The sequence below is a fragment of the Stegostoma tigrinum genome, chromosome 17, assembly GCF_030684315.1.
Source record: "Stegostoma tigrinum isolate sSteTig4 chromosome 17, sSteTig4.hap1, whole genome shotgun sequence".
NCBI lineage: Eukaryota > Metazoa > Chordata > Chondrichthyes > Orectolobiformes > Stegostomatidae > Stegostoma > Stegostoma tigrinum.
In genome coordinates, this window is record NC_081370.1 from 40,527,876 (window position 1) to 40,549,660 (window position 21,785).

Below are 21,785 nucleotides of genomic sequence, written 5' to 3' on the forward strand. Positions count from 1 at the left end.
AGTGGGTGGAGGGGAAGAGCTGGGCTGGTTTTGGGATGCGGTGGGGGAAGGGGAGATTTTGAAGCTGGTGAAGTCCACATTGATACCATTGGGCTGCAGGGTTCCCAAGCAGAATATGAGTTGCTGTTCCTACAACCTTCGGGTGGCATCATTGTGGCACTGCAGGAGGCCCATGATGGACATGTCATCTAAAGAAAGGGAGGGGGAGTGGGAATGGTTTGCAACTGGGAGGTGCAGTTGTTTATTGTGAACTGAGCGGAGGTGTTCTGCAAAGCAGTCCCCAAGCGTCCGCTTGGTTTCCCCAATGTAGCGGAAGCCACACTGGGTACAGTGGATGCAGTATACCACATTGGTAGATGATTTATTCCAGAACCCTCACCCCATACCCCTCTCTGATGAAGGGTCTAGGCCCGAAACGTCAGCTTTTGTGCTCCTGAGATGCTGCTTGGCCTGCTGTGTTCATCTGGCCTCACATTTTATTATCTTGGATTCTCCAGCATCTGCAGTTCCCATTATCACTGATACACCCTTAACTATCCAACTGTGTTTTCTCTCTCTTTGGGCTCTAACTCCATCCATTGTTTACTTTCCTCCTCATCCACCCCATCCTCTGTATAAACGTCAATATTTCTCCTAGCTACCATCCATTCTGTAAAGGGGTCATTGGTTCCAAGACGTTAATTCTAATTTCTCACTGCAGGTAATGCTGGAACATATCCTTCGCTGCTCCAACTTTTTCTGTTTTAAGGAGAACAATCCCAAATTCCCCACTCGCCGCTCAGCGCTGCAATCCTTCATTCCTGGTACCGTTCAAGTAAATCTCCTGTGCACTGTCTCAGCATTCCAATAGTGCAGTGCTCACATTTGGATACAATACTCCAGCTGACACCTCAATCAACAATTAGTAGAAGGAAAATTATTTTGACCGTAAAGTTCAACTAAATGCTGCAAATGTTGCAAATCAAAAATTAAACAGTATGTTGGGCAGCATTGTAAAGAGAGAAATAACTCACAAATATGTCCCCTATGAAACAAAGGAGGAAGAGAAAATTATCATCAGCTTGCTTGCTGTTCAGACTATCTGCCATCGAGGACACAACCCCTTGGTTCACTCGTCCTCCAACCTCGCAAATCCCAGCCACCCCCATAATGCCAATGGAAGGAAAACAGATTCTCCAATTATTTTTTTAGGAAAAGCTCCAAGAAATTCTGTCAGGTCTCCCTGAGGCAGTTCAGTGGGTTCCAGCTGATCCGAGTCAATATTAGGTGCAATGATCCAGCCCTCTCACTCTGTTCATGTTATCAGATGCACTGAAGAAGACCACAAAGTCCTGACAGAAGAGTCACTTACCAAAGCATTAATCCATCTGCTCCCCGTTCAGAGTTTCACTGCTAAACGTAGCAAAAAAGTGATTGTGATGACTCCTGGCTCCTTCAGGAGTCATTTTGCTCACACTGTGGCTGAAGCGTCAGCGACAGATGTGTACATACAAGTGAAGAGCAGGAAAATGTTAACTGGCCCCTTGAGCCTGCTCTGCCATTCAACGAAGATCATGGCTAACCTGAGTGAGACATCAACCCACCCTCCTGCAAAAATTCCATCCCCTATTCCCAATTCCTCCGCCTCCGCCGCATCTGCTCCCACGATGAGGCATTCCACTCCCGCACATCCCAGATGTCCAAGTTCTTTAAGGACCGCAACTTTCCCCCCACAGTGGTTGAGAACGCCCTTGACCGCGTCTCCCGTATTTCCCGCAACACATCCCTCACACCCCGCCCCCGCCACAACCGCCCAAAGAGGATCCCCCTCGTTCTCACACACCACCCCACCAACCTCCAGATACAACGCATCATCCTCCGACACTTCCGCCATCTACAATCCAACCCAACAACCCAAGACATTTTTCCACCCCCACCCCTGTCTGCTTTCCGGAGAGACCTCTCTCTCCATGACTCCCTTGTTCGCTCCACACTGCCCTCCAACCCCACCACACCCGGCACCTTCCCCTGCAACCGCAGGAAGTGCTACACTTGCCCCCACACCTCCTCCCTCACCCCTATCCCAGGCCCCAAGATGACTTTCCATATTAAGCAGAGGTTCACCTGCACATCTGCCAATGTGGTATACTGCATCCATTGTACCCGGTGTGGCTTCCTCTACATTGGGGAAACCAAGCGGAGGCTTGGGGACTGCTTTGCAGAACACCTCTGCTCGGTTCGCAATAAACAACTGCACCTCCCAGTTGCAAACCATTTCCACTCCCCCTCCCATTCTTTAGATGACATGTCCATCATGGGCCTCCTGCAGTGCCACAATGATACCACCCGAAGGTTGCAGGAACAGCAACTCATATTCCGCTTGGGAACCCTGCAGCCCAATGGTATCAATGTGGACTTCACCAGCTTCAAAATCTCCCCTTCCCCCACCGCATCCCTAAACCAGCCCAGTTCATCCCCTCCCCCACCGCACCACACAACCAGCCCAGCTCTTCCCCTCCACCCACTGCATCCCAAAACCAGTCCAACCTGTCTCTGCCTCCCTAACCTGTTCTTCCTCTCACCCATCCCTTCCTCGCACCCCAAGCCGCACCTCCATCTCCTACCTACTAACCTCATCCCACCTCCTTGACCTGTCCGTCTTCCCTGGACTGACCTATCCCCTCCCTACCTCCCCACCTATACTCTCCCCTCCACCTATCTTTTTTTCTCTCCATCTTCGGTCCACCCTCCCCTCTCTCCCTATTTATTCCAGAACCCTCACCCCATCCCCCTCTCTGATGAAGGGTCTAGGCCCGAAACGTCAGCTTTTGTGCTCCTGAGATGCTGCTGGGCCTGCTGTGTTCATCCAGCCTCACATTTTTTTATCTCTGAGACATCAACTTAATTTCCCGGCCTTCTCCCAATATTTCTTGACTCCCCTCCAGAACAAAATAATCAATGCCCTGCCTTCACATTCATCAACCTTACCTTAACGATCCCTCATTGTTCAAGTGTATCCCAAATTCAAGTCTCTCCCACAAGACAAAACTTCTTTTAAGCACCCATCCTGCCAAGCCCCTGAGGAAAATTCCCTCTCATTCTCCTAAACTGTAAGAGATACAGGTTCAACCTGCTCAACCTCTTTGCACAGAACAAACCCCCTCATTCCATGTGACTTAACAACAAATAATCCATGCACAGTCATGCTCCTTTCTGTATATTCATACCCTGCAAACATCACAATACCTTCCTGTTAGAATTTGTTTACTAAGTTCAGTTAAAGCTATGCCAGAGAAGATAGGGATATGTTCTCATTCACCGAATCACCGAATTATTACAATGCAACTCCTGCCTTTCTCCGCCCCACTCCCCAACCTTATCCCTGCACGTCATTTCTATCCAAATAAACATCCCATGCCCTCTTGAATGCCTCAATTTATCAAAATCATTTATAACAGATACACGCACAAATTTAAGGGGGAGTTTGTACAACAATTTATATTTATATAGCACCTTTAACATTGTAAAACAGCACTTCACACAAGCATTAGGGGAAAGAAGTGAGCCACATCAGGAGATATTGCACCAGACCTAAATTCTCAAACCTGCTAGCAGAAGGAAGGGAATTTCCTGGATCACCCGTGATAGAAAATATACACAATGATGGAATATTCATTTCAGGAGGGGTGTGTGAGGGAATACCAGGAAGATCTTCTAAGTCAGCTTCAGAGGTAGTTTGAGTACTACAGCGTACATAGGCAGGCTGTTTAAAAGTTTTTACTCGATACAGTGAGACTTTGATCAAATTAACTGTAAAAACAGAAAATGTCGTCCAGTCTGTACCCCTCTCACCCCCCACATACTCCCATTCCTTACCAATGCCATCTCATGTGCCCCTTTCACCCCCTTCTATCCCAATACTAAGTACGTCGTGCCAAATATAGCCCATGGCTCCTCATGACGCCACGCCAAACCATAGCCCCCTTTCCCCAATTAGTCCCTACGTTTCCTTACACCAGACTGCAACTCCTCCTCCATCCACCATGGTTTTTCATGCCCTCTGTGCCAGGCAAATCCTCTCCATCTAACACCTGATGTCAGGCGTTGGCACTTCCAAGCTCATACATCAACAATACACTATAAAGAGGCAATGAACCCCATAATCACAGCTGAATGTATAAAAAGCTTTAACAAAACAGTAATTACTTACAGCAATCCTAAAAAAAATTCTTCTTATTACAGACCAAATCAATTACGCAGACTGTTAAAGTTTCAACAGCTGAAACCGCAGGCACTTGAAATCACTTGGCACTATTTAAATAAACTTTATAAAACTGACAGCAGAAATCAGATGCTCGAAGCTGTTAATCAAGCCGAGTCTCAGGTACGTCAAGAGACTAATGGACGCCTGGGCTCTCAGCCAAGAATGTGCAACACCAAAATGTGGTCATGGTCTTTCATTTAAAGGCTCAGCTTTTGGTAATTTGTATCCTTCAATCCACGGAGGTGGACCAATGTCCTTCCCAACATATCAATTCTTTTGCAGAGTAAAACAAAACTATTCGCGCTGCCCACTGACTCCGCATAGTTCAGTGTGTGTCTCTGATGAAGCAGTGGTCTTTGGTTCAGTTACATTTTTGCCATCTCACAGACATTAATGTCCCTCTTTAATATTCTTATTTGTTCTTTTTGTGAGGAGAACACAGGCAAGGGTACAGTAATTTTCTATTCTTAACTGCTCTAACAAATATGTTGAATCACCTCAGATTCCAACGTCAATCACAGAGTGTTGGACTGGAGTCACATGTAGGCCAGACCAGATGAGTAGTAAACTTGTCGCTTTTAAGATAATCCAGCAGATTTCATCATTTCCTTCGCAGCATTGTCCAACAATGTCTCATCATCAAAATCATAAGGAACAGGAGGAGGCGTAAGCTCTGTACAGTCCTGTGAGTTTGTTCCACCACTCAAGACCACATCTTACCTTTTACTTCACCTCCAATTATCCTCAACACTGAGCCTGAGCATCCACAGCCTTCTGAAATAGTTGAGGAAAGAAAATCAGTTTCAAACGACCAATCACACATACTTCTAGACTCTACAGCCAAAGGAGGCAGCTTCTCAGCATCCATCATACCAAGATTTCTAGGAATGGTTTCGACGAGGTCACCTTTCATTCCTTTAAACATCAGAAAATACAGGCCCCTTCTTCTCAATCTCTGCCCATATAAAATCCCTTTCATCCCAGCGGTGTACCTTCTTCACAAATCCTCTAAAAAACACATTCTCCCTCATGTAAAGGCAAAAACAGTCCGCAAAATTTGTGTTGATAAGACTGATTGAGGGGTAACCGCTGGTCAAAATTCTGGAACAAACTCTCCTGCTCACATTCAAACAGTGCCCTATTTTTGATATCATGTCCTAAAAATGGCATACCTGACAGTGCACTACTTCCCCAGTACTACACTGGAACTGTCAGCCTGGATTCTGCGCTCAAGTTTTTCAAGTGGGATTGGCTTAAGCTGAAATATGAAAGCTGGAGGCCCTAATAGGTGCAATCAATAAAACAGGAGAAAAGCAATATCCTGAGTTGGCCATCAGCAGTCTGGACAGACAGAACCATAAATACTCTGTAGCTTGCCTGAGATTGGTCCAAAATGCATGAGAAAATTCCTGCATTCCAACTGCATTCATCATGGCTCAGAGCAATCTGTATTTCCATTTGGGAGTCTCCACTAAAGCAGTACTAGCGCAGAGCAAGATCAGAGTGACAACCTGTGCACATGCCAGTACTCTATTCTACTTCAGCATTGCTGAACCACTTCAATTGGGCAGGTCCAGAGATGATCAGAGGCACCCTCTATCAATGCCATATTTCTGAGTTACAGGTGGCACATCTATTCGCCTCAAATGTCTCAAAGAATTAATGCCACTTGGGGTTTAAGACCATCAGGCCATGTGACTGACCCTTGGAATCTGAAGTGTTTGAACACATGCACATTTGTTCAGGCTAAGGGTAGGAAATGAATGTGCCTTTGCCAGTGTTCTCTTAATTCCAAGAAGATGAGGAGGAGCAGGAGCATAAGCAGCTGTTTGTCCCATCAAACCTACTCTGCCATTCAACAAGACCATGGCCAGATAATCCTCGACTCTACTTTCCTACCTTTTCACCATGACACTTGGTTCCCTTACTGAGTAAAAATTTGTCTGTCGCAGCCTTGAATATACCTAACAGCTCTCTGTGGCGAAATATTTTGTTGATTCATTACCTTCAGAGAAGAATTCCCTCCTAGTCTATGTCTGAAACGGATAGCCCCTTACCGTGAGACTGTCCTCCTCTCCTCGACTCTCCTACAAGGGAAACAGCCCCTCTGCATTGACCCTGTCAAGCTCTCAAAGAGTCTTATATGTTTCAACAAGGTCTCCTCATATTCTTCTAAATTCCAGTGAACACAGGGCCAAGCCACTCAGCCTTTCCTTGTAAGAAAATCTTTCCATGCTTGGGATCAACATAGTGAACCTTCTCCAGACTGCCTCCAATGTTATATTCTCCTTCCTTAGATAAGAGCATTAAAATTGTTCACTGTATTCTAAATGTGGTTTGACTAGTGCCTTGTATAGTTTTAGCAAGACTTCCCTATTTTTATATGCCATTCCCTTTGAAGCGAAGGCCAACATTTTATTTGCTTCCCCTCTTATCCACTGAACGTGGATTCTAGATTTTTGTGATTTACGACACATCGTGGGCTGAAGGGCCTGTTCTGTGCTGTACTGTTCTATGTTCTATACCTCTAGGAGAATCTACATAAATAATACGCAGTTCCTGTATTCCTCCTGCTAACGTGCATAATCCCACATTTTCCCTCATTATATTCCATCACTGGTCAGCGACGCCCAGTTCGCATTCTGTCAAGGTCACTCAAGTCCTGATTTCATCACTGCCTTGGTTCAAATATGAACAAAAGAGTTGAATTCTAAAGGTAAGGTGAGATGGGAATTACAGCCTTTGACGTCAAGACTGAACTCAACCAAGTGTGGCATGAAGGAGCCTTGGCAAAACTGGAATCAATGGGTCTTGGGGGCAAATGCTCCGTTGGTTGCAGTCATACCTGGCACATTGCAAGATGGTTGGCATAGCTGGAGGTCAGTCATCTCAGCTCCAGGACATCTCTCTAGGAGCTCCTCAGGGTACAGCCCTAGGCCTAACCATTTTCAGTTGCTTTATTCATGATCTTCCCCAATCCAATCATAAGGTCAGAATTGGGAATGTTTGTCAATGATTGCACAACACTCAGCACCATTCACAATTCCTCAGGTACTGAAGATGTCAATGTTCAAACGTAATAAGATCTGGACAAAATCCAGGCTTTAGCTGACAAACTGGAAATAACATACATGCCACACAAATGCCAGACAATGACCATCTCCAGTAACAGTCAACCTAGAACCACTGCCTCATGTATTCAATGTTGTTGCCATCACTGAGTCTCTCACTATCAATATCCTTTGGGTTATTATTGTCCAGAAACGTAACTGGAATCATCACATAAACACAGTGGTGACAAGAGCAGATCAGAGGCTAGGAGCGAGTAATTCTCCTCCTGACTCCCCAAGGCCTATCCACTATCTGCAAGGCACAAGTCAGGAATGTGATGGAATACTCGCTAATTATCTGGATGGGTGCAGCTCCAAAAATACTCAAAAAACTTGACACCATCCAGGACATAGCAGTCTGCTTGATTGGCACCTCATCCACAAGTATCCACTCACTCCATCAAGAACACACAGCGGCAGAAGTATGTACTACCTACACGATGTACTGCAGAAATTCGCCATTCGACACCTCTGATCTCCATGACCACTTCCACCTAGAAGGATAAGGGCAGCAGATACTTGGGAATACCATCAAATTCATGTTCCCCTCTGAGGCACTCACCATCCTGATTTGGAAATATATTGCCGTTCCTTCACTGTTGTTGGGTCAAAATCCCGGAATTCCTTCCCTAAGGGCATTGTGGGTCAACTTACAGCACATGGACTGCAGTGGTTCAAGTAGGCATCTCACCACCACATTTTCAAGGGCAATTGAAGACAGTCAATAAATGCTGGCTGGCCAGTGACGCCCATGGTCTCTACTGAGTTCTCCCACCTATTTTGATGTAATTTCAAACTTGGCCATGGTACATTCACTTCCCTCATCTAAATCTTTAATCTATGTTGTAAATCCCTTGCAGTGATCTCTGTAGCAAACCACTAATTAAAGGCTGCCATCTTGAAAAGCCACTCCTTATCCTAACTGTCTGTCTTCTAATAGTTAGCCAATCCCCTTTCCACGCTAATATACTGCATCCCAGTACCATCGGCACTTATCTTATTAAGTAGCTTTGTGCATGTTGCCTCATCAACAGCCTTTTGGAAATCAAAATTTATTACATTGGCTGTTTTCTCTCTATCTATTCCGCAAGTTACCTTATCAAAAGAATTCTGACGCCTTTGTCAAGGATGTTTTCCCCCTTTCATGCAGACATGCTGATTCTGCTTGATTAAGTGAAGTCCTGAGAACTTTTTCCAGACCTTGGTCTTCGATCCTGACAAGCTCATCACAAAGAAGTTCATCGTGCTCATGGCTTCAGGGAAAATGCTTATGTTGGGGCATAATTACTTCAGCATTTGTAAATGTAGAGGAGGAAACTCATGCCCCTGTTTCTAAATCAAGGAAACAAGCGGAGAACACTGAAGTCTTCAGCTCTGTTCCAACATTCAAATGGACCATTACTATACAGTAGGAGCAAATTACTGCAGATGCTGGAATCTGCACTAGAATCAGTTGTGATGAAGAGTCATCTAGACTCGAAACGTTAGCTTTCTCTCTCTCTCTCCATGGAGGCTGCCTAACACAGGGTGGTGTCCAGCACTTTTTTATTTACAGCACAGTTATAGTCAGTGAGTCATAGAGCACAGAAACAAACTCTTCAGTCCAACCAGTCCACGCCAAACATAATCCCAAACTAAGCAATTTCCACCTGCCTGCTCCCGTCCCATATCCCCCCAAACATTTCCTATTCATGTACTTATTCAAGTGTCTTTAAATATTGTAACTGTGCCCATATCCATCACTTCCTCAGGAAGTTCATTCCATATGCGAACCACATGCAAATAAAAAATTTGCCTCACGTCTTTTCTAAATTTCTCTTCTCTCACCTTAAAAATGTGTCCTCTGGTCTTGAAATCCTCCATCCTGGGGAAAAGACACCTACCAGTTGTTGCGCAGCTCAATTACATTTACCTGTCTTGGTCCTGCAATGCTCAAGGCCTTTACATAATAAACCAAAAACAGTTCTGAACTCATTTTCATATAGTCCAGCCTCAACAGCTTGTTTGGATGGGGGAAAGGAACTTCAACTTTTGTGGAGTAAAGACTTGCTTCTGGATATCACTTCTGAACAACCTGGCTCTAGTTTGAAGATTATTCCGCCTTATTCTGGATTTCCCACAGCAGAGGAAATAGTTTCACTGCACTTAACCCATCAAATCTTTTAAGTGATCTTAGAAAGAAGATCTTATAACCAGTGAATTATTTGTGATGTGAAAACTCAGCAATGCCTACAGACTAACATGGCTGGTTAACAAAAGCATTCCAACCTTACCCTGAAGTGTAAATACAGAATGCATACTGTATCTCTTATTCTCAATGAAGAAGCTATTGTTCTAACATGACATCAGCAATTCATTAAAGTTTATGAGGGGAAAGTGATTGGAATAATAAGATAAAACATTAAAATTTTTACACTGCATTTATTTGCCTCAGGACACCCAAAATACGTAATGTATAAAGACATATGAATAGGCAGGGAATATAGGGAGATGGACTGCAAGGAGATGAAAAGATTTTTGCTTAAAAAGGTATCACACATCCATACAGTCTTGGTACGCAGGAGGACCTGTTCCTGTGCAGTACTATTTTTTGTTGTTTGTACTTTAAAGCTAATGAAGTATACCTGAAATGTAGTCATTGTAGCAAGCAAGAACGAATTAGTGCATAACAAGCTCCCACAAGAGACAGAAAGGTCTAGATAATCTACTTTAGGAGTTTATTGAAGGATAAATATTACACACCACACCAGAAAGAATTATGCTTTTCTGCTTCAAATAGTGTCATGAGGTCACTTTCATCAACTTCAGATGACAAATGAGGCCTCAGTTTAATGTCTCACTTACAAAATGACATTCTGTCTGTGCAGCACCCCCTCAGTAATGCACCACAATTGAGAAAAATCTTCAGTACTTTTTATATATTCAATGGCCTGGAAAATAGGCTCTGGAACTTTAAACCAATATCTTGAATATTTAGTCTCAGGTGGTACACCAAGGGAATGCTACTCTGTCAGAGGCACATTTTTCAACTACATCCTCAGAAGTATTTCAGTCTGTTCAGATAGGGGGAGAAAAGACCATTTGATACTCAAAGAAGAGCAGAGATGAACTCCTCTGTGTATAGCCAGTTTTTGTCCCACAGTCAACATCACCAAAAGCAAATTCACTGCTTTTTATGGGAGCTTGTTGTACGCTAAACAGTTGCCGTGGCACACAGCATTTTCACCAGAATGATGCCAAGGTTAAAAGCTAAATGATGAGGGCAGATTACATGGAGTAGACTTGTTTAGTCTTGAGTACAGAAGTTTACTTGGTGATCCAAGAGAGAAGTTTAAGATGACTACATGAGTTGATAGCGTAGATACATATAAACTATTACTCATGGTGAGAGAGAGGGCTGGTGTGCTGCCTCAACTGAGAAACGGGGCCAGGTTAATGTCAGGAGTAATACCAAACAAAGGGCAATAAAAACCCGCAGCTCTCCAAATAAAAACCTGTTGAACCTGTCAGAATGATCAATTTTCATTCAGCTCGGGTGTTAACAGCAAAAGGAACCAAGACAGGTCAAGGGAGTTAAGGTAGACATCACCCACGGTGTAACTGAGTGGCAATACAGAGGGTGATGGGCTTTCTCCTGCACTACCTACCAATAGTGGCCACATTTCAGAAGAGGGATTAATTGCTGCAAAAGCATGTTGGCCACACTGTAGGTGTGAAAGGTGCCACACAAATGCAAACTCTTTCTTTCACACAAACTAAGCAGGGCTCACTGATATCCACACAACGAGACGTTTTTAAAAACGGGGAATTGCAAATTCCGGGCTACTGCAACGTTCAGCCAGGGTACAGCTTTAACTGACACTAACAATACCAATCTGCCACACTTAGAATCAATGCAGATCTGAAAGAAAGGCGGCGGAGTAAACTGAACGAGAATTGCACATTCTCGATGTGCTTATGAGCTGTAAGCACGGCTCCGATGAGAACCAGTCTGAAGGGTGTACTTTATGAAGAAAGCCATCACTAAAAAAATCTGGACACGGTCGCCTTTCCACGGACGCTGCTCCCGCACCCTCAGCCCCTTCCACCTTGTTCCCTCTCCTCCTGCTTACCGTTTGATGCTGAGACGGACTGGAACAGCAGCAGCATGTACAATCCGAAGCATCTCGCAGCCATCCCCGCGTTCAGCACCGAGGCGCACAGCTGAAGCCGAGGACCTCCAGGCACCTCTAGCCAGGTCTCCGCTGATGACCTACAGCCTCCTGTATTCCCTAGGAACATAGCCACCAATGCCAGGTTAAAAACCTGGAGCGAACCTTCTGTCCAGATTACCGACAGCATCCAGGCAAGCGTCAGGATTCACAGTTGCAAAACTCATGTTTGCAATCAGTTCCAAGGATAACGAGGGAAGCAGGGTCTGTTGATAAAAGACAATCAGACGGGCATGCTGATTCTCAGTGTTAACTGCCACCTCTCCCTGGACTTGAGTTCGCAGGTCAGCTTTTGCACGAATGCATCTCCGTGGCTCCCTCCCTTTGGTCCTACTCTGTACAACATATAGTCTCGGTTGCTGTCCTTTTCATCCTGAAAAGGTGCGGCCGATGGCGTCTCCCAGTTCATCCAGCTCGCAATTGTTATTGCAGCGACTGCACGTCGCTTTATTTTCGGGGTAAGAGAGAGAGAGAAAAAAAGTCACGTAGATTTCCACTGACTGGATCCAGAAAAGAGGAGGAGAAAAGCTACGCAGAGCTAAATGTGACAAGGACGACCTCTCGTGGAACGCGCGGCTTGCCAAGGGCTTTTTTTTACAACGCTGTTCCAAACTGCAATCCAGAAGTATGCATTGCATGTTTCTGTTTATGAATAATTCATACTCCGCCGTCAGATGCAAGCAAAATGTACATTTTTTTTTGTTTTGCAATTACCAAATGATATTAAATCAATCTCAGATCACTGTGAAAGCAAAATCTCTTCGTGGCTGTGCTGTAATGTAAGACGTGTGGCGATACGTACTGAATTCTATCTTGCTCCTCAGTCATTCTCAGGCTGTGGCTGCCAGTCTCAACGCTGCTGTAGATATTTTACAATCAACCTGTAGACAGAGATGTTATTCGGACTTGAACCCGGGTCCTCCTGTCTCAGGAGGAGGGACACTGCCACTGCACCACAAGACTGGCGAGTGTTCCCCAACCGTAGTTATGTTGAGTGGGTCTTTTCGTAGAACAGTTCAGATGTAAGCACGTAACTGAGGAAATCAGTCACACGGAAGCCCTTCTGAATTAATGAACCAAATGGGATTTTACAACAATCCAATACAGTTGTTATGGTCACTATTACCATCTTTATATTCCAGATTTATTTGCTGAATTCAAATTTCAGCAGCTGTCATGGTGAGAATTGTACCCGTATCCCTAAAACATTGACCTCTTGACTAGTGCAGGGACATTACTAATATGTCAGTACATACCTTATATTTTTCTTTCAGTGAAAGGCAAAGTATGAACCTATGGGATTTTTACCAGTTATCACTGATTCATGGTGAAAACAGGAATATCAGCCCAGAAACATTTGTAGTACTAGTGGCTAGCTTGCTTTACATATTCATCCCTCAGTTATGTTAATAGCAGAGTTAACCCATTTATTGCAGAAACTAAAATAGGCAGCAAAGGTGTCACAGAAATGAGTAATTCAGCCTAAGATTGCCCCAATTTCAAAATTCTTATCCTAGTTTTTAATGCCTCTAGGTTACATCGTCCATCCCACTAACTTCCTCAGCCCTCCACAGTTTCAAAATCAACTTTCATGGTTCTGGTTCTGGTTTCGTGCTTGTCCCAGATTTTAATTGTTGTACCATTGTCAACCACGTATTGAGCAGCCTTGTCCCTGAGTGGTGGAAATCCCTTCTTAAGCATCTGCATCTCTCCATCCATGTCTTCTCATCTAAGATACTCCTCGAAGCTGACATCGTTGACCAAGCTGTTGGCCACCTGTCCTAACATCACCTGATGTGGTTCAGAATCAATTTTCTGTCTCATTCCTGTGAAGGTCCTTGTGCTGCATGACCACATTGAAGATGCTATGTAAATGCAAGTTCTTATGGCAGTAGCAGTTGTAGAAATAGTCATGAGTGATCATTTCAAAAACTTCATATTTCAAGAAAGTTATTGAAAGGAGTATAAGGTTGATTCCTGAATTTAATGCTGTGCCATAAAGTGATAGGCAGCCCATTCTGAGTCTTTTCTCTCTCAGATATAAACCTGTAGGGAATATGAAAGAAGGGTTGAAATGTACAAAGCAATTAGATGCCTGTAATCTTTTGCTGCAAGCAGAATTTAATTCAAACAGTTCATACTTACAAAGGACAAGAAAGTAAGAGATAGTAAGAACTGCCGATGCCAAGCAGAGGTTCAAAGACCACTTTGTAGAGAACCTGCATTCAGTTCGTGACAAATGACAACACCTTCCAGTCGCAAACCACTTCAACTCCGCCTCCCACTCCCCGGACGACTTGTCCACCCTGGGCCTCCTCCAGCGATGCCACCTGGAAACTGGAGGAGCAGCACCTCATATTCCACCTTGGAAGCCTACAACCCAATGGTCTCAATGTGGACTTTACGAGCTTCAAAATTTCTCCACCCCTCATCTCATCCCTAGACTAGCAACCTCCCCATCCCCGCATCACTGACCTCTCCGTCTTCTCTCCCACCCATCCTCTCCTCCCACCTCACTGACCAATCCCCACCACTCCTTACCAGCTATCACTGCTCCCCCCGATTTATTTCAGAGACCCCTCCCATTCCCCAGTTCTGAAGAAGGTTCCCAACCCAAAACTTCAGCTTTCCTGCTTCTCTGATGCTGCCTGTCCTGCTGTGTTCCTCCAGCTCCACACTGTGTTACACAAGAAAATAAGAATCAGCTAGCGAAACAAGAAATGTGAATGAATTTCAACAAAGCACTCAACTTGCATTTGTCAAAAAAGTTAAAACCTTGGAAGGAGCATGAAGGAGGTCTATCAGACTCGCATCAGAACTGATGGACTTCAGTTATGTCAAGAGACTGAAGAATCTAGGATTGTTCTCCTGTTCAGAGAAAAAGAAAGATTTGCATTTAAGCAGAGTCTTTTACGCAGTCTGATCATAGAATCCCTGCAGTGTGGTAACAGGCCCATTCCTCTGCATTTCCCACGTCTAACCCACCTAAACATCTTTGGACTGTGGGAGGAAACCGGAGCACCTGGAGGGCACCTACACAGAAACAGGGAGAATGTACAAACTCCACACAGACAGTTGCCTGATGCTGAATTTGAACCAGGGCACCTGGCATGATGAGACAGCAGTGCTGATCATTGATCCACCATGCCAGGGATGCCTCAAATTGCTTTGACATGGTCAAGGAGTTTGAATTATACTCTGTGCAATTATGCAGGAAATGTGGCAACTAATTTTCCAGCAGCAAGCTCCCAACATCAATATGTGAATGGACAACTAATATTTATTTTAATAATGTTGATAGAGGGGCAAATTTTGGCCCAGTTAGAAGGCTAAGGGGAGATTTTACAGAACTTTTAAGAAAATAAGAGGAATTATCATGGAATAAATATCGTGAAAGTAATCAAAGGCATGTAGGGATTTAAAAACAAGGGTAGAAATTATAATTTTCAGGCATTGCTTAACCAGAAGCTAATATTGGTTAGTTAACACAGAAATGATAAATGAACATGACTTGGTAAAGGTTTAGGAAAGAGGCAGAGCTTTGAATGAACACAAATTTACAGAGAGCAGTGAAGAGGTTTACGCAAAGAGTGATGAAAATCATGGATTTTAAGAGTTAAGGAAGAAAGAAAGAATTTGCATTTCTCTGATGTCTTTCATCATCTCAGGAAATCCCAATACAGCTAATACCTTTGAAGTGCAGTCATGTAGTGACATGGGAAACACAAAAACCAATTGTAATTGAATAGCATTCAGAACAACTTGCTGCATAAAAAGAGCATCTGCTCATCTCACTCTTTTCTGCTGGTATGAATGAAAGCCATTCATGCTTGATCATCTACTCAACAGTGTGGAAAAGCACAGAGATTTGAAGATGAAAGTTGTCCCAGGACAGTGGGGGGTTGTGGGGGGTGCGAGAGAAGATACTTGATTGATAGATATCAAATTGGCAACATTGTAAAGGAAAGCGTTTTTGCAATGTGCATTTGAATCCTTTAGAAAGAAAGATAAGTTTGGCAATTGATGAGAGGTGGAGAGAATGGTGGGTGCAGAAAAGCAACTACTGTCCAATCAAGCCTGTTCTAGCATTCAATGAGAACATGGTTAATGTGTATTTTAACTCCATTCGCCCGAGGATGTAATTCTCACACTTGCAAGGGCTATGCCAAAAAATAGAACCAATTAATTGTCAGCAAATCCAGACATTAATCAGACCAGCAGGGACGGAGGAACCAAGTCATCATCTTTGTGGATATGACATGTGAGTACTAGAGGAAAGAAGCAGACTGAGGTGGTCCGAGTAATATAATAGTAGGTAATGATCTTTGATCAGAATCCACATGGGTGAAGGTAAGAAATACAAAAGGTGGAAGAAGATTGGTAGAAATAATTTATAGGACCCCAAACAATAGGTATACAATTGGACAGAGAATAAATCAGGAGAAAGAGGATATTTTGTTTTTAAAAAGCAGAACATTAATTGCAACTTTATTCTTCATGAAGATTAGAATAGTCAGATTAGCTGAAGTAGCCACAAGAAAGAATTCTTAGAGCATATTTCAGATAGTTTCTGAGTATTTATCACGGATCCAATCAGTAATCAGGCTATTTTGAATCAGATGATGCCTAATGAGACAGTTTTATTAAATGATCTAGAGTAACGATCCCCAAGGAAATGGCAACTACAGCATGGCAGAATTTAACATTTTTGTTTTAGAGGAACTTGGGTCAGAAATAATTGTGCTAAGCTTAAGTGAGGGTAAGTAGAAAGGAATGAGAGCAGATCTAGCTGGAGTAGATTAGGAAAGGAGTTCAGCATCAAAGACAGTTGAGGTACAGTGGCAGATGCTTAAGAAATCACCCATGGCACACAGCCAAGATATAGCTCAGTGAGATTGAATTTTAAGGGGATAAGCCAGCCATGGTTAACCAGGGAAGTTAAGGATAGCATAAAGTTGAAAGGAAAAAGAGTCATGTAGTAAGAGTTCCCCTAACCATATAGAAAGAAAGGGACAGGTCAAAGCTAACATAGTCCCCTTGGAGAATGAGGCTGGGAGAAAGATTGCAGAAAGCTACAGAACAGAGGGACTAGAGGCCTTTGTGCATGAATCACAAGTTCAGTGGGAGTAAGTAAGGCAAATGAAATGTTGGCCTTTATCCCAATAGGGATGGAATATAAAAACAGGAATGTCTTGTTAAAATCTTGCAAAGCATGAGTCACACCACAGCTGGAATACTGTGAAAAGCTTTAGACCCCTTTATCTAAGGAAAGACATACTGACATTGATAGCAATCCAGAGATGATCACAGGTATTGACGTGCTGATTTCAGGAGAGGCTCAGTAGGTTGGGCCAGTACTCATTACAATTTAGGCAAATGAGAGCAACTTATTGAGACAGATAACATTCTTAATTGGCTTGTGTGAGTAGATGCAGAAAGCTTGTATCCCATTTTGGGAGCCTAAGACCAGATTAAGTGAGGGACACCCATATCAGACTTAGTTGAGGGGAAATATCTTCTGAGGGTAGTGAATCCATGGGATTTACTGCAGATGCTGCGTCATTGTTTATATTCAAAGATGAGGTAGACAGATTTAGTCAGTAAGAGAAAGAGAATCAAGGATAATAGGGAAAAGTCAGGAAAGTGGAGTTGAGCATTTTTAGATCAGCCATGATCTCATGGAATGGCAGGGTAGACTGCTTAGGCTGAATGGCCTAATTGCATGGCTTAAGGAGTATGGGGTAAGCAGATCCAGAGTACAAAAGGAAGAGGATCTTGATAGGGGACCCATGGATCATTAGCAGTGGAACACAATAATTTGGTTTAGGACACAATGTTGTTTTTGTTTGGTGAATGATGGCCAATATATGCAATATGGCAGAAGATAGTTTGCAGTAAGGATGGAGATTAGAATTGTCCCTTCGTTCCAGGGTTATCTTCCAATATGGAAGGATTGGAAAGAAAGTGGTGTTACCCCTCAATTCCAACCCCCTTTTAAGCAGTGCATTCTGCACTAAGTGCCCTCAAATTATGTTTCAGCTTTGGTTGAGAGTAACTTTCTCATCTGAGTCCAAACATTATGGGTTGAACTTCCACTTCAGAGACAGAGACTTGAGCATATGCTCAAGACTGACACTGTCAATGCAATACTGAGGGAATGTTGGATGGCCATCACTCAGACATTAAACTGTGGCTGCATCTCCTCTTTCGGCTGGATGTAATAATCCAGCTTGATGATACAAAGATAGGTGGACAGGCAGGTAGTACTTAGGAGGTGGGGAAGCTGCAGAAAGATTTAGACAGTTTAGGAGAATGGTCCAGGAAATGGCTGATGAAATTCAATGTGAGTAAATGTGAGGTTTTGCACTTTGGAAAAAAGAATACAGGCATGGACTATTTTCTAAATGGTGAGAAAATTCATAAAGCAGAAGTAGAAAGGGACCTGGGAGTGTTGGTCCAGGATTCTGTAAAGGTTAACTTGCAGGTAGAGTCCGTGATTAAGAAAGTGAATGTAATATTGTTGTTTATCTCAAGAGGACTGGAATATAAAAGCAGCGATGTGCTTCTGAGGCTTTATAAAGCTCTAGTTAGGCCCCCTTTAGAATACTGTGTCCAATTCTGGGCCCCACACCTCAGGAAGAACATACTAGTGTCCAGCGGAGATTCACACGGATGATCCCTGGAATGGTAGGTTTAACGTATTGATGAACGGCTAAGGATCCTGGGATTGTACTCATTAGAGTTTAGAAGGTTGAGGGGAGATCTAATAGAAACTTACAAGATAATGTATGGCTTAGAAGGGGTGGACGCTAGGAAGTTGTTTCTGTTAGGCGGGGAGACTAGGACCCGTGGACACAGCCTTAAAATTAGAGGGGATAAATTTAAAACTGAAATGAGACGACATTTCTTCAGCCAGAGAGTGGTGGGCTTGTGGAAAAGAGTGCAGTGGAGGCCAGGACGTTGAATGCCTTCAAGGCAGAGATCGATAAATTCTTGATCTCAGAAGGAATCAAGGGCTATGGGGAAGAGTGCAGGTAATTGGAGTTGAAATGCCCATCAGCCATAATTTAAATGGAGTGGATTTGATGGGCTGAATGGCCTTACTTCCACTCCTATGTCTTATGGTCTTATAGTACTATTTGACGATGGAGATAATTTCCCAGACCAATCTGATCAACAATTATCCTTCAGTCACTATCACTAGAATTGATCCTCTGGTCATTACCATATTGTTGACTGTGGGAACATGCTGTGGGCAAATTGGCTGCTGCAGCTCCTATAATTAGAAGGTGACAAAACTTTAAAAATACTTGGGTGGCTGTACAGCACTTTGGAGCATCAGATATCATGAAATGGAAAAGCAAGTACATTGTTTCAGTGGCATTCCACAGGAATACCACACGGCCAATCCAAACAAGTTCTCCTTCGTTCATTGTGCTGTTTTCGTGTTCCCCTGCAAAGAGCTTTAGAGAGAAAAGAAGGTTAAGTCATTGTCTCCTAAACAATTCAACTACAGCATGGAGAGGACTTGGCTTCTGAATCATACTTAACTGCAGCTATGTTAATGGCATAAAACTGCAATTTGGACCACATTTTCAGCAACATATTGAAATTACCTTCCATATATTCCAACTTCATTCAATGATGCATCAATAAATCCGTATCCTGTACTAGAAAGTTAATCTGAGCACTGTATTTAACTTTAATAATCAGTAATTCACTGCTGTATAACGAAACTTAACACACAATGAAAAATTCATTTATAAGTTCTGTGTTCTTTTTCCAAAAGCCGGTCAAACTGCTGACTGTTAAACAATTCATTTATGTAAATAAGATGCAGTATGAACAGTGCAGCTCTGTTCAGTTATGGTGTGACAATGGAATTTCATTTCTGAACTTATTTAGATTTATAAATATACATGATCAAAATAACATGACTGAACACCCCTTCATGAATACTACAAATCACTTTGTTATTGCAAAGTTGTTCAATTTTTTGTTGGAATAATTTATACTGCAACTGAACATTCTGACACAGAGCATGTTAAATCTGGCATAAAAGCCTTGTGAAACCAGAGAGAATTTGCCCCACAGAAATAGGCCATTCAATCCAACTGGTCAAAGTCAGAATTTGTGCTTCAGATAAATGTTCTCCCGCCCATTTCATCTCACCTAATCATATCCTTCTATTCTTCTTCTTCATGGAATGTGTGTGTCATACAGTCATACGGGACGGAAACAGGCTGGTCCAACCAGCCCATGCCAAACATAATCCCAAACTAAACTAGTCCCACCTACCTGCTTCTGGCTTATATCCCTGCAACAAAAAAGAGAAATTGCTGCAAAAGCTCAGCAGGTTTGGCAGCATCTGTGAAGAGAAATCAGAGTTAACAGTTTGGCTCCAGTGACCCTTCCTCAGGACTGATGGTAGCTAGGAAAATGTCAGTTTATATGCAGAAGATAGGTAAGGGGATGGGGGTCAGGAGTAAGTGATAGGTGGGGATAGAGCCCAAAGAGAGAGTAGAGCAGTTGGGCACACAAAAGAGTAGATAACGATCTGGCTAGGGGGGTGAATTGCTGTTAATGGAGACTGTTAATGATGAAGAAGAAGTCGTGTGGAATGGTAGGCTATGTGATAACAAGGCCTGGTGTGTGGGGTAGGGGTCTAGAAGATGGAAAAGTTCTGGCCCTAAAATTATTTAACTCGATATTGAGTCCAGAGGACTGCAGGGTCTCCAAGAGGAAAATGAGGTGTGTTCTTCCAGTTTGTGCTGAGCCTCAATAGAACACAGCAGCAAGCTAGAGACTGATATGTTGGCCAGGGAACAGCGTGGTGTGTTAATGTGGCAGGTGACAGGAAGCTCAGAGCCATTTTTGCAGGTGGAACATAGGTGTTCAGCAAAGCGGTCACACAGCCTATGCTTCATTTTCCCCAATGCACACCGGGCCATATTGTGAGCAGCGAATGCAGTAGACTAGATTCTGGGAAGTGTAGGTAAAGCGCTGCTTCACCTGGAAGCTATGTTTGGGCCCTTGGATACTGGGGAGGGAGGAGGTACATGGGCAGGTGTTACACCTTCAGCAGTTGCAGGGGAAGGTGCCGTAGGGCTGTTGGGGGTGATGGAAGAGTACACCAGGGTGTCTCTGAAAGAGCAGACCCTGCAGTAGATGGACAAGGGAGGTGAGGTCAATATGTGGCTGGTGGCTGGTGGAGGCAGCTTACTGGAGGTGGTGGAAATGTCGGCTGATGATTTTCTGGATAGTTGAGGATAAGGGGAACCCTATCACGGTTGCGGGAGGGAAGGGGTAAGGGTGGAAGTGCGAGAGATGAGTCGGATCGGTTGAGGGCCCTGTCGACAACGGTGCTGGGGATTTTTCAGTGGAGGAAGAAAGTGGACATTTCGGAGGCTCGCTAGTCAAAGTTGGCCTCATTGGAACATTTGCGGCGAAAATGGAACAGCTGAGAGAATGGGATGGAGCCTTTACAGGAAGCGCGGTACGAGGATGTGTAGTCCAGGTAGCTGTGGGAGTTGGTGGGTTTATAATGGATATTACTGGCCAGTGTATCCCCAGAAATTGAAAGAGATATGTCAGGGAAAGGAAGGTGGAGTCAGAGATGAATGAGAAGCAAAATCAATAAACTTTTCCAATTCCAGATGAGGGAGTGAAGCAACACCAATGATATCATTGATAGAGTGGAGAAAGAGTTATGGGAGGGGTCTGAAATAGGATTGAAACAAGAAATATTCCACGTAGCCCACGAAGAGACGGGCATAAATGGGGCCCATGAGTAGCTCTGACCTGAAGGAAATGAGAGGAGTTAAAAGAGAAGTTGTTGAGAGTGAGTATGAGCTCGGTCAAGTGGAGGAGGGTGGTGGTGAGTCGGCACAGCTCAGGCCTCTGCTCCAGGAAGAAACGGAGAGCCCTGAGACCATCCTGGTAGGGGATGTAAAGGGATTGCACATCCATGGTAAACATGAGGTGGCTGGAGCCTGCAAACTGGAAATTCCGAAACGGGCGTAAAGTGTCAGAGGAATCGCGGATGTAAGTGGGCAGGGACTGAACTGGGGGAGAAAAGACTGAGTCAAGGTAGGAAGAGATGGGTTCTGTGGGGCAGGAGCAGGCTGAAACAATGGGTATACCTGGGTAGTCCTGTTATGGATATTTGGATGGAGGTAAAAGCGAACTGTGTCAGGCTGGGGGACTATCAGTGGAGGGGAG

General features: G+C 43.8%; 1 protein-coding gene across 1 annotated transcript in view; it reads right to left on the bottom strand.

Moving 5' to 3' along the window:
• Positions 1-12,086, bottom strand: part of kiaa1549la (KIAA1549-like a) — a 254,858-nt gene extending 242,772 nt beyond the window's left edge. Inside the window, exon 1 of the mRNA XM_059652108.1 lies at positions 11,466-12,086. Within this exon, the coding sequence (XP_059508091.1) occupies positions 11,466-11,694 (229 nt within the window). The 5' untranslated portion in view covers positions 11,695-12,086. The remainder of the gene's footprint in view (positions 1-11,465) is intronic.
• Positions 12,087-21,785: the final 9,699 nt, after the last annotated feature.